The sequence below is a fragment of the Polyergus mexicanus genome, unplaced genomic scaffold, assembly GCF_030449975.1.
Source record: "Polyergus mexicanus isolate NDT 795.1 unplaced genomic scaffold, iyPolMexi1.0 SCAF_12, whole genome shotgun sequence".
Lineage (NCBI taxonomy): Eukaryota > Metazoa > Arthropoda > Insecta > Hymenoptera > Formicidae > Polyergus > Polyergus mexicanus.
In genome coordinates, this window is record NW_027223332.1 from 6634870 (window position 1) to 6648580 (window position 13711).

Consider the following 13711-nt stretch of genomic DNA (forward strand, 5'->3'; position numbering starts at 1 on the left):
TAAATCTGTTTATCTGAGATTTTCACAACTTTCCTGTACTGGTCGATGACGACCTTTAGTCAGTTGATAACATTCGTAGAGGAAACAAGAATCTGAAGGGACCTCGAATTGGAAGCGAACATCCCAGAAACGATTCGTACAGCGTCGCAATCGGATCATAACATCTCGTCTTTCTCATAAATATAAAAAATACGAATATTACATGTGTACATAAGAAGTTTTATTTATCGCAGTGAGTTTTTTCATAATACATTTTTTATCATATTGAATTTATATATAATGCACACATCTTTTTTTCTCCAAATATAAATATTTCAATTTATAATTAATTAAGGGCAACAACTTTTATGTATGATTTAATTACATGTATCTTATACATTTTATACATTTGTATTTTATATAATATTTTAATTAATTTAATTATATGTAAAAGATATATTTTAATACTTAAATAATATGTAATGTGATATATTAAAACACATTTTGTAATATAGAATATAAAAAAATTACTCTCTATTACATATAACAAAATGCAACACTCATTAAAATTTTCAATGTATAATATTATATATAGATAAATACACACATATATAATATAAACCTTACATATATATATATATATACACACACACACACACACACACACACACACACACACACACACATACATACATACATACGTATTCTATATTATAATATTTCAATATATTAATTTATATAAGAAAGTGTATTTAAATGTAATTAAAATTTAATTAAGCCAATATAATTTAAATCAAATTATTTGCTGATGTTTCTCTTACATTTTATATTCGCGAAAAGTAAAATATTATATCGAAAACATTATAGGATAATATATTGTTATCACATTGCCATATTTACGATATTCTTGAATTTCTATGTAACAAGCGAGTTGTGTATTATTTACAACAGCTACTTATATTTTGATTCTACTTTTATTTAGAAGATTTAATATGCGCATATATTCAAATAACTCAGTGAGACAATAGTTGGAAGAATCTAATTTGTTTCATCGCAATAAAACTTTAATTCCAGCTTTCATTTGCAGATGATGCCACGTATTGTGAGCCTGCTATTTATATACAGCTCCTTGAATTTTTATTGTTATGGCAATCTTGGTAGGTTAATATATTTTGATATTTAGAAAAATATCTGTATTTATAAAAAAATTTTTAGATATATACATTTTTCTTTATTTAAAAAACAAGACTATCATATAGTACGTCGATGTCCTAAAATAAATTTGCAGTTGATAAAATCGAATTATTCCCTTGCATTTTTTAAATTAATTAAGTTTCTTTTAATAACGTACAGTTTTCCTTGACAAACTTCTAAAATGCGACAAACCCGATTGGTTTCGATGTGGTAATGGCCAATGCATATCATTCACATTTGAATGTGATGGAGAGGAAGATTGTATCGATGGATCGGATGAAGAGCACTGCGAAAACTTTAATGTGAGTATTAGTATACAACTCATACAAATTTTCTATTTTTTGTCAATTGTCTTCCTATTCTTATCTATCTTGAATTTGTGGAAACTTTTTTCAATCTATCTTGTGTGGACCACTTTTATCTTTTACATGCAATTAGATTATATATCTATTTTTAATACATTGTTTTTAATACATGCATCTTATCGTAAAATTTGAAACAGTTCCAAAAGCCCTTATTTTTTTTTATCTGCAGACCATATATTCGATATTTATCTATTCATACTTTCTATCCAAAAATGTAATAAGATATATTCTTTTCAAATCTTTTGCAATAATAATTATTTATATTGAAAAATATGTCGTCATTTTCTCTTTTATTCATTTCTCTCAATAGCAAGCTCAATTCTCGTTATCATTAAGACAACAGCTTTGTTCGTTGCAAAGGTTACATTTGCAACATTTATAAAATTTGCCTAAATTATAAGTCTAAATAAAATTTAGTAATAAAAAAAGAATGATATATCTTATTCTCTATATTTTCATTAATCTAATGTCATGTCATGTATGTCATATAAATAAGCAAATACATAGATATAGCATCAAACAAAAAAGTTTTTTTGTACTTCCAGCTTCAATATCCCCATGACATAATATGCGCCACAAATGAATTTAAATGCCAAAGTAAACATTGTATACCGAAAGAAAAGTTCTGCGACGCAGTGAATGATTGCAGTGATGGAAGCGACGAGTATTACGGTTGCGTGAACGAGGTGAGTAAATCGGCATCACTTTTTTGTTTGTTATCATGTAGCACTTGTCCATCTGTCATATTTATTTTGCAAAATGTATTTGTAATTTTATTTTTATCGCAACAGTTAAAGTGCGACGACAAATTTCGGTGCAAGGATAAACATTGTATAAGAAAAGATTGGGTGTGCGACGGTAGATACGATTGTCCCGATGACAGCGATGAATCGAATTGCGGTAAGTTTGTTGAAATATAATTTATTAATGATAATAAAGACAAAATAATTATATCTTGCTAATACAAAAAAAAAATTTTTTTAAATGCTGCATTTTTTAGACAATAAAACATTATCTGCAAGTGATTGTAAAAGTGCACATAATCGATACTTATGCAGAAATCAACGATGCATATTTTTTAATGCAGTGTGCAACGAAAAGGACGACTGTGGCGATGGATCAGATGAAGGTGCCGGTTGTAAGTATGATATATTAATATGATATACATATTTTTAATTATTATCTTATAGTTTTCTAATACTTGTAACATTTTTTAACACGTGATGTAATCTGTATGCAGTTTGTTATACAATTTTATATTAATTAACTTTCTTCTTTTTTTTCAGGTAAATCATTTAGTTGCGCATCGACAAAATGCAGTGACGATTGCAAAATAACACCTAGTGGGCCTGTATGTATCTGCAAACCGGGTTACGAGATTCAAGATCGCTTGTGCACAGGTAAATCCCCGATGAGTAAAAACAATAATCCTATGTGAATTATAGCAAGGATTATTTGACAATTTTTTTATAGATATTGACGAGTGTCAGATTTATGGCAAATGCGATCAAGGATGTACGAATACGGCAGGATCGTATAGATGTACCTGTGAAGCAGGTTACATCCTGCAAGATGATATGAAAACATGCAAAGCTGATGGTAAGTTAGCTTGCATATATGATTGATAGGACAAAAATATTGTTTTATATTAAATTTTACAAAAATATGAATTTTTCAACTGATAGGTGGCGAGGCTACGTTGCTATTCTCTACAAAAACGGAGATTCGCGCAATATATCTCGATTCTAAAATATATTTTACAGCTGCGAAAAACTTGAGTCACACTGAAAATATCGCTATAAACGGGGATTATTTCTATTGTTCAAACGTTATTGAAGAAAGTATTCAAACAATTGTAAAAGGTGTTATTGATGGAAAACACGAAGCCATTGTTACGGAAGGTGAGCGCCTTATATTAATGGTATTATAAATAATTATAGTCTTTGCAAAGAATTCGCAGAAATAAGTTTTTAATATTCATATATTATCTCGGAAAACGTTGATTTTTTTGGCAGAATAAAATAAAAGATACGAATATTCTATTTGTTAACTCGCAACTTGTACAAGTTATTGATAACTACACACATATACAAACAATTTATTATTTATTATACAATATTATTGTTGAGATAAGTGTGTGTGCGGATTAAGAATATAATAATAATATGAAATAATATGATAACATAAAAATAAGGAGAAAAATATAGATGGAATAAATATCGTTTTTTATAGAATAATTATTTTACCTGGAATCTTTTTATCGTATGTTCTAAATTTTACGTATTTTTCTCGTAAATAAGGTTTGTATTCGCTATCGAGTATAGCCGTGGATTGGATTACGGGTAATATATATTTCACCGACGAAGGTAACAAGTATATCGGGGTTTGCGATAGTAACGGTACATATTGTACCATATTGATTAATAATCAGTCTAAGCCAAATGGAATCGCTCTGTTACCAACTAAAGGGTAAATATATTTATCCTAAACAAATTATATATTTAAATTCTTTCCTATTGTATAAATAATAAACTGTATTATTTACACATATGTATATTAATACGAAAATATTAAGTGCGTGTGTTTTTACGCGTTTCTATATTTACAGAATAATGTTTTGGTGCGATGTGGGTTTTACCTCGCATATTGCAATGGCTGGGATGGATGGCAAAAACAGTAGCTTATTTATCACTCAAAACTTAGAATGGCCTACCAGTATAACTATTGACTATCCGAATAATCGATTATATTGGTTAGATAAAAAGAAGAATATAATCGAATCAGTACGCTTAGACGGCACCGATCGAAGAGTTAGCGTTTATATTTCTCTTTCTTATTATATATTCTTATTTTTTATGATACAATTAAGAAAACAACAAAAGACATTTGTACTTAAATTATCCGCAGATCATATTGCACGATATAATCAGATATCCAGTTTCCTTGGCGGTTTTCGAAAATAAACTATACTGGAGCGACTGGCAGGAAAATACGATACAATCCTGTGATAAGTTTACCGGCAAGAATTGGCAGATCGTAATTCGAACGGATGATACACCTTATGGCGTACACGTAGAACATATGGGGAAAAAACCCAAGGTATGCAAATTTTTATTTTTACTGTTATTTTTGTATTGCAAAAAAATCAGCGTTGCAAAGTCTACACTATTATTCGATTTAATTTCAGATTTCAAATCCATGTCACTTTAATCCATGTTCTCAATTATGTATGTTAAGTCGGGATAAAGGCTATACATGCGGCTGTACCATAGATAAGGAATTGAAAGCTGACAATCATACGTGTCGAGGTAAATTATCAAAAAATGTGTATTTTTTTTTCAATTATATATATATATATATTAATGGTATAAATCCTTACTATATTACTAGATTTTATATTTCCAAATTAACATAAGTACAATTTCAGAGGTAAAGAAGAAGCAGCACTTTATTGTCATCACGGAAAATATATTTATAGATTATTTTCACGATTTTTTGGGAAAGTCAAAAGTCACTACGAGCACTACTGCAAGAATTATAACTGCAGCAACTTATGATTCGCTTACTGGTAACTTATAAGATTCTTACGACAGAGAATTGCAGAAGAATATATTACAAATGTTTTGTCCTTTTTATATTAATTCTTTTTCTTACAATTAAAACTTATTTAGGCACTATACTTGCAAGTGATAAGCGTTCGAATCATATCATTCGTTACGATCCGAAAAGCGGCGTTAGCGAGAATCTTATACCGTTCAAGAATGAAATATTAGGAGGAATGGCATTTGATTATATCGGTAATAACTTGTATTTATCGAATAAAGAGGACAGAACTATCGAAGTATATAGCTTAACAACCAAGACGAAGACGATCTTTTATGTTGAGGATCGACCTGGCGATATTGCTTTAGCGCCTGAAGAAGGGTATGACGTTTCATTAATTGTACTTACAATTAGGATGATTATCAGCGTTCTAATAATATAATAAAAATGTTAATATATAATATAATGTTTTTTATATTATAGTACAATGTTCATCGTATTCGATGAGGTAGAACTCTCTCTTGGAATACCATCATATCATACTTTTCGCTTAGATGAAATGAAAATGAATGGAATCGGCTCGAGAAAATTAATAAACTCGCACTTGGGAGCTGCAACGGTATCGTTGCACTATGACAGGGATAAAAAGACATTTTTCTCGATTGATCAAAGTTATGGTTATATCACATCGTATCAGAATAAAAGTTAGTATTTTAGCACTTTTCATTAACATTTAAGTTTTGAGCCATGTTTCTTAAATTTTTTGTGTAAATATACATGTATTTTATTAAAACATTTTGATAGATTATATTTTATATTCTAAATATATTATTGTATATTTGTGTATAATATTTAATTATGAAAGAACAAGTTTTCCCAAGTATTGTAGGGAAATGACAAGTATTATATTTGTAGATCAATATCTTCTTCGTACCGGATTATCAGAGCCTATGAGTTTTGCAATCGCTGGAGACAATATATTCTGGACGCAACGCAATTCTAATTTATTATATTGGACAAGTTATAAGAACAATGGTCGCTATCATCACCAGGTTATGCTCCGTAAGTTATTTAATGTTTTAGCATTAGAGAATATGCATCTATACATATATATATATATATATATATAGAATAATTAATCAGCAAAATAAATAAATATTTGCAGGTATGCCCTTACGTGTAGAAACTCCACTTGTGATAGGTCTGCACGATATTGTTACCCATGAGAAGCACGGTTGTGAGAAAAATAATGGAAATTGCTCACACGTGTGTTTGCCTTCCTCCGGTATTTCATTTGTAAGTGTACAAACTTTAAATGATATAGTCATGTGGCAAATAAATTCAATGCAAGCATCTTATATATATTATTAAAACATTGTTATTTTGATACGTCACTTCATTCACGCGATGCTATTTGTCAAAAAAGATAGAATATTCTATAATATTTTACGCGATTATTTTCAGATTTGTGCTTGTCCTCCTGGAATGATGCTAAGCGCGAACAATCGTACATGCACTTTGCAGTCTGCGTGTCTTGCTGATGAGGTCAAATGCAGCGAACATGATATCTGCATAAAACGGCAGCAGTGGTGCGTTTAACAGATTTTTCTGCATGTATAGTTTACATAAGTACATTGTTATATTAAATTATACAGATTATCCAAAAATTTGCATTTTCTGATACAATTAATTGATATTAACCGTTTGTAATATACTGATAAGTTATTCGGAGTTATAAAAGTGTACTATCTTGTATCTCAAATATTTTATCGTATCAAAATAGATATTTAACAGATTCTTTTTTTAATAAACTATTTTTATAATGTAAATATCTTTTTTATACAATTTTTATATTTTTTAAATATCTTGCTGTTTATTCAGGTGCGACGGTACCATAGACTGTCCGAACAGTGAAGATGAAGCGAGCGACTGCGGCGAAACTGGTATTTGCGAAAAAGGTCAATTCATGTGTAAAGATGGTACGTGCATTAGTTCAAAAAATCGTTGCAATTCGAACTACGAATGCGCTGATAAATCGGACGAGGAGGGATGCGCTACGCCGCAATGCCGCAGTGGTAATTAGAGAGATATGACGACAAATTAATTATATCTGAATAAATTTGCGATCTTTTTCTTTTTTTTTTTAATGCGTTGACTTTACTATAACTATGCTTGTATTGTTATTTATTTCTGCTAATCCTCATCTTTTAGATGAATTTCAATGTCGTGACGGAACCTGCATATCAAATTCCTTAGAGTGCGATGGGCATAACGATTGTCTCGATTTCTCCGATGAGATTAATAATCATTGCAGAGATCGTACGTGTCCTCCGAATAAATTTATGTGTAAAAATGCGAGAAATTGTATACCAAAGGAATGGGAATGCGACAGAGAGGTGGGTCACAATTATTCATATTTATTATATGTTTAGCGCGCACAATCAACATAGTAACTCGATTTATTAATAGTTTTTCATCTTATAAGAGGAATTTTAATGATTAATTTAAAATGTGATTATAAAAAATTATTGTGAGAGTAAAATGGAAAGAAATACATTTAAATGTCGAATTTTATAAATCAGAATTAATTTTAAAATTTATTGATCGGACACTCTGCTTGCAATATACTAAATGTCATTTTATATAATCTCACGTGTTCATACTTAAGCGAGATTGCTCGGATGGATCGGATGAACATGAGGAATGCGCAAACATGTGTGACGACGGAAAATTAAAATGCAATAATGGTCGTTGCATATCGTCTTCATTGAAATGCAATAGTATCGATGATTGCGGCGATGAGACTGACGAGAGACATTGTTTGGATAAAAAATCTGCTAATTGTACCGAGGATAAATATTTATGCTTCAACACTGATATATGTCTCCCAAAGACGGTAAGGTGAGTTGATTCTTTTAAAATATATTAGATGATTGCGAGAATTTACACGCAGATATTGAAATGCTAATATATTTGTCAACTCAAAAGACTATTTTCTTTTCTAAAAATATTTTTAATTTTAAGTAACAAACTTTGCTGTGCGGACTATCATATTGACTTTTTCTGACTCTTATAAAAGAGATTATATAATATTAAACATACTGTTCATATTTCTTTCTATTGAAGATGCAACGGTGTTCAAAACTGCCCGAAGAACGATGATGAGCATCATTGCACGTACTGTTCCGAGGATGAATTTAGCTGCGACAATAAGAGATGCATTCCGCAGAACTGGGTATGTGATAAAACCGACGATTGCGGCGACAAATCAGACGAGAAGGACTGTAGCGGTAATAAGTGGAGAAACGTTAATGTCAACATGTCGAACATATGTGAAGAATTTAAGTGCGACATGGGCACTTGTCTATCGTTTAGCAAAGTATGCGACGGTATTCGAGATTGTCCAGATAACAGTGATGAAAATGGAAAATGCAGTATGTAGCTAATCTTTGCTGTGTTATTAAAATCCTTCATCTTTATAAAAAATACTCTTGATAAATAATTTAATAAAATATGTAGTGTTTTTATCTTTGAAGAATTGAAAATTTAAAAATTTAAGTAGCTTATATGTCTTTCTTTTTATTTTAAAGATTTACAGAAGATAATTTACATTGACACTTAGAGAGAAAGAGAGAGAGAGAGAGAGAGAGAGAGAGAGAAACTCAGAAATTAAAAAAATTTTTCTTATATATTAATAGGCGCGCACTATTTTAATAATATATTACTTTTTAATAATAATAATAAATTTAATAATAATAACTTAATAATTACTTTTTTTGCGTAGCAAGCGCCTGCGCGTACAACAATGTCTGCAAAGATCTGTGTTACAAGACACCACGTGGGGGTGTCTGCGGTTGTCAAAAAGGATATCGTTTAGCCGCCGACATGATGTCATGTGATGATGTGAATGAGTGCGACCTTGATGTTTGCTCGCAAATTTGTCGAAATATTCTGGGCTCCTTTCAGTGTTCATGCTACGATGGATATGTTATTCGCAGCGATAGGGTTTCTTGCAAGGCCATTGGTGAGTGATTGCAGTTAAATCTTTGCGCAAGTTGTTTAAAGCAATGAATTATCAATGATGATTGTTTCTAGGACCGCCAATGGAATTAATTACCGTTACCGATAATGACATCAGGAAAATATCGTCGAATTTATTTTCAATTGAAGCAATCCATTCATTAACAGGTTTAAGCGTAATTGGTTTCGACGTAAACGCATTTGATGATGCTATTTATTGGAGTAGTGGTTAGTCTTCATATCTAAATTTTATATATTATAAAAAAACTGAATTATATTAATATACGATGCATCTATTAAAAAGATATAAATATCCATAAAAGATTTTCAAAAGCAATTTAATACAAAATCAGGAGCATTTTTTTTTTAAAGTTGTGTGTATTATTCGAATATATATTAAAAAAATTATTGCAGAAGAATTGAGCACTATTAATAAAATTAACATTAAAACAAACGAAATAAGCATATTTACGAATGTTGGAAATCCGGGAGTGCTTGCAATCGATTGGATCACTAATAACATCTATTTTAATGATAACGGTCGTCCAAACATGATTAAGGTATATTTCTCTTCTTGATATCAAATAAACGGGAGTACTTTGAATTGATTACTAATTTAATTTATTTATTAAAGGTATGCAACGTGAAGCAACAAAAATGTGCAACCGTAGTTAAAATTGAAGGTGTGGCAAAAGTAGCATCCCTCATAATCGAGCCAAAAAATAGGTATTTCTTTTTCATTCTGCTTGTTAGTTTCTTATTATCTTTGTTTAGCTTCATCATTTTTATTGATTTAATAGAAATTACAGAAAATAGTAGAATATATAAAATGCCATATAATGACATTGTGGCATAATATAAAATACTGACGTAATATAAAAAAATCGAAATTGCTTAATATTACAGATGGTTATTCTGGAGTCAAACTACGTGGCAAGTGCATGATAAACCGTTCAGTGAAATATGTCAAGCCGATATGATGGGTAACAATATGAAGATAATTGGTTTTCGGGATATAGGCGTCGTGAGTGGAATGGCGATCGATTATATGAAAGCCAGATTATATTGGTCGGATAGTTTCCGCAAAACTATCGAATCATCTAATTTGGATGGAACTCAACGCAGCACATTTTTAAAAACAAATGTACGTCGATGAATATCATTATTTTTTAATTCATTCTATTTTTTAATTCATTCTATAATAAGGACATTTTCTGTATATATAAAAAAGCGCAACCACATCTTGTGTGTCAAAAATAGATATATCAAATAATTTTCTCTAATAAAATATTTTTTAATCTTATAGATGCATCAACCGTTAGGCGTCAACATTTTTGAAAATTCGCTTTATTGGTTAATGGGTTCAAATGGTCCAATGCAAAAATGTAAGCTGTATGCCGACAAATCGTGCGAAATAATAGATATAAGTCCGAACAATATTCACAAGCACTTCGCTATTCTACATATTTCCAGACATCCTCTCGGTTAGTCAAATTTTTATTTTGATGGTCTGTTAAATTTTGTATATCGACATTTAATCGTAATAATCGCAAAACGAAATTATGTGTTTGTTTGACAGTTGAGAATCTTTGTGAAAAACTGAACTGCGACTATATGTGCGTTTTAAAAGCTAACGATACGGCATGCATTTGTCAAGACGGTAAATCGATAGCATCTAATAGCACTTGCACGGAAGTACATACGAATAATGAAATGAAACTCGCTACAAGTCGCATCAGCATCTCAAAAATGCGATATCAGGGTGGAATTTATACCATAACAATAATCACATTACTGATTATTTTTTCCTCATTGTGCATTTATTACTATTATCAAAAAAGCAAATTAAAGTTGAAAACATTGAATGATCTCAAGTACGTCCAAAATTTATTTGCCCGAATTTTGAACATTAAAATATACATTTTATATAATATTATTCATATAAAAATTTTATAATAATATGGCACGATATATGATTATTTTCAGCAGCATTCGCTTTCATAATCCATCATATGATCGAAGAGATGAGGTTGCAGTAACACTTAATCCTATAATTCCAAATATATCTCCCGGACAACATGAATATATTAATCCTATCGATGATAAGTTATTAAAGGTAAAAGTAGATCAATAAATATATATTATACTTAAATATGACATTATTTTTTTTCACTGTATCGTGCATGCTACTACAGATATATTTAATTACAATATATGTTGTATACAATATTTCTACATATAATTCATACAAACTATATGTACTATACAAAGTAACTATTACTTACGATAACTTAAATAATTATTCAGATGAAATAAATTATTATAGACTTAAAAATTCAATATTCTCTTATAGAGTGCGATGGAAAGTAGTATGAAGAAGTCAGAACGAAATTTGTGCGAATCGGAAAAAGAGGATGAAGAGAAACAAAATGCGTGTTTAATTTCTTTCACACGATCAAAATAATTCAATCCAGATCAAATGATATTTAAAAGTCAAAATTGAAGTTAAAAAATGTTGTTTATACGATAATAGAAGATTTCTTAATGGTTGATATTATAAATATCAAGACACTATGTCAATAAACATGTCTAATATTATATATATATATATATAGCGATATATATATATATTAGTAATATGTCTGCTATGTATCTTAAGCGTACTTAATCATTATATATAGTATCGAATATGATTTGATATGGATATAACTTTAAATTCGTATAGCTTTTAGCCTAAATATTGCCATTCTGCATTTAGTAAACGCTCGGAAAAAATATTATATAAAGTATTGTGAAAATACATTTATATTTATAAACGTTAATTTTTACATATTTCATTTTAAGTATGCATTAAATTTAAACTTGATCATGCAATTATACAATTAAATCATAATTTTTAGATAGAGCTGAATGCTGTTAGAAAATTTGTACATACATTTATTTATATCAATATGTAAATTTTATACATTCATATATACCCGTATATTATTTGCTTATATATGCCAGAAAATATACAATACTTTTATATAAATCTGTTTTTATTTTTTTTTTACTTTGTAATTTTACACATTACTATTATAATTATTTTTACTGATTTAACACAAAATTTTTATCTAACAAATGTAAACAATTAAAACAAATGAATATATATCGTATCATGTTAAACTTTATATATAAATATATACAGTAAACATTAATATTTAATTGCGTAGCATTATCACGTAATTAGAATTTTTTTTTAAACTTTTAAGATACCATTTAATATACTTCAAATTGTACTTGAGCCTTGCTAAAACTCTACAAAATAAATAAAAAATTTATATTATATTTATAAAATAAAATCTTGTACTAATATATAATATATATTGAATGTTAAAGAAAACAAAAAAATCTGTTTGCAGGTATATTATTAATAATTCTAATTTCTTTAATTAATTCTTTTTATTACATGTGTCATATTATTAATACAATACAATTATATTTTTATATGAATTGAAACATCAAAGTGGCAAGCGAAAATTATGAAATTTTACATTATTGAAGTATTTCACTAGACTCTTCATTGCCTGAGAGTATCGCATATAAATCAGTATCAACTTTGCGATCATTGGCAGCATCAAAAATTTTGCACGATGTATCTATATAGCAGGATTCTAAACAGAAAATAATATATATATATATAATTAAATATATATTTTATAGGAGATATTTACACGCATACTATATAATTATACAAATATTCTTTATATATACAATATATAAAAATTTTGATTAAAAAATATAATTATTTTCTTTAAAGTTTAATTTTTGTTTTATGCCAACCTTGCGAGCAACAAATATCGTTCGTAGCACATCGCGCTGTATTTCCACGACACATTGCGTATCCAGCGATACATGGTTTAGTGTATAGGGTTTCCTTTTTGCAACGGTATGTTTCAGGTGTTCCTATAAAGCAGCCGATACTGGGACCGCAGCAAATGCGAGGTCCGAAGCATTGACCCATAAGATTGGGACCACATGAGCGACACTATATTTAAGGAATATTATAATAATTCGATTATAATATTCCTTAAATATATAGTGTAGAATTGTATATTGTATTATGTATTTAGATGTATATAAATGATGAAAATACTCATAGATTTCGGATATTTATATAAAGAAATATTTTAAAAAATAAGAAAAGAATAGGAAATAAAAAAATCAATACATTAAAATTCTTATCTTATTCTATATATCTTATCACATGTAGATATGAGAAGCATATATATAATTTTCTATTTACATGTGATTGAATATTTTGATCTTACAATTAGTGTTACTTTTCTATTTACTTTATAAGTAATTCTTTGTTTTTCTCTAAAGTTCTGTAACATATTTATTTCTATAGACTTCATTAATCATTCTTAAATTATTCTTTTTAAGGATTTGAAGATTGTCAATATATTAGATTTTATCAATACATTAAAATTAGACGTATAACTCTACAATAATTGTCGTCTATCACAAATAAGCGAATAGATGTGTAAAGAGTATAAACACATTTTAATTTTATATTAATTATATATATCTATTTTTGATATATTTATTATATATTTATCTTCAAAGTA

At 28.7% G+C, this 13711-nt stretch overlaps 1 protein-coding gene across 1 annotated transcript; it reads left to right on the forward strand.

The window, feature by feature from the left end:
* The first annotated feature begins 192 nt into the window (after positions 1-192).
* Yl (Putative vitellogenin receptor yl) lies at positions 193-11681 on the forward strand. The gene is made up of 32 exons (XM_070304847.1): positions 193-232; positions 1067-1136; positions 1333-1475; positions 2084-2224; positions 2330-2438; positions 2539-2676; positions 2825-2938; positions 3012-3137; positions 3224-3439; positions 3839-4007; positions 4147-4348; positions 4446-4637; positions 4726-4846; positions 4966-5106; positions 5210-5462; positions 5565-5785; positions 5997-6143; positions 6247-6377; positions 6546-6670; positions 6963-7156; positions 7293-7477; positions 7750-7982; positions 8208-8515; positions 8866-9105; positions 9177-9329; positions 9516-9661; positions 9736-9827; positions 10008-10245; positions 10408-10585; positions 10681-10975; positions 11091-11217; positions 11455-11681. Exons 2-32 carry the CDS (start codon positions 1067-1069, stop codon positions 11563-11565), a joined length of 5259 nt encoding a protein of 1752 aa, XP_070160948.1. The 5' UTR covers positions 193-232; the 3' UTR covers positions 11566-11681.
* Positions 11682-13711: the final 2030 nt, after the last annotated feature.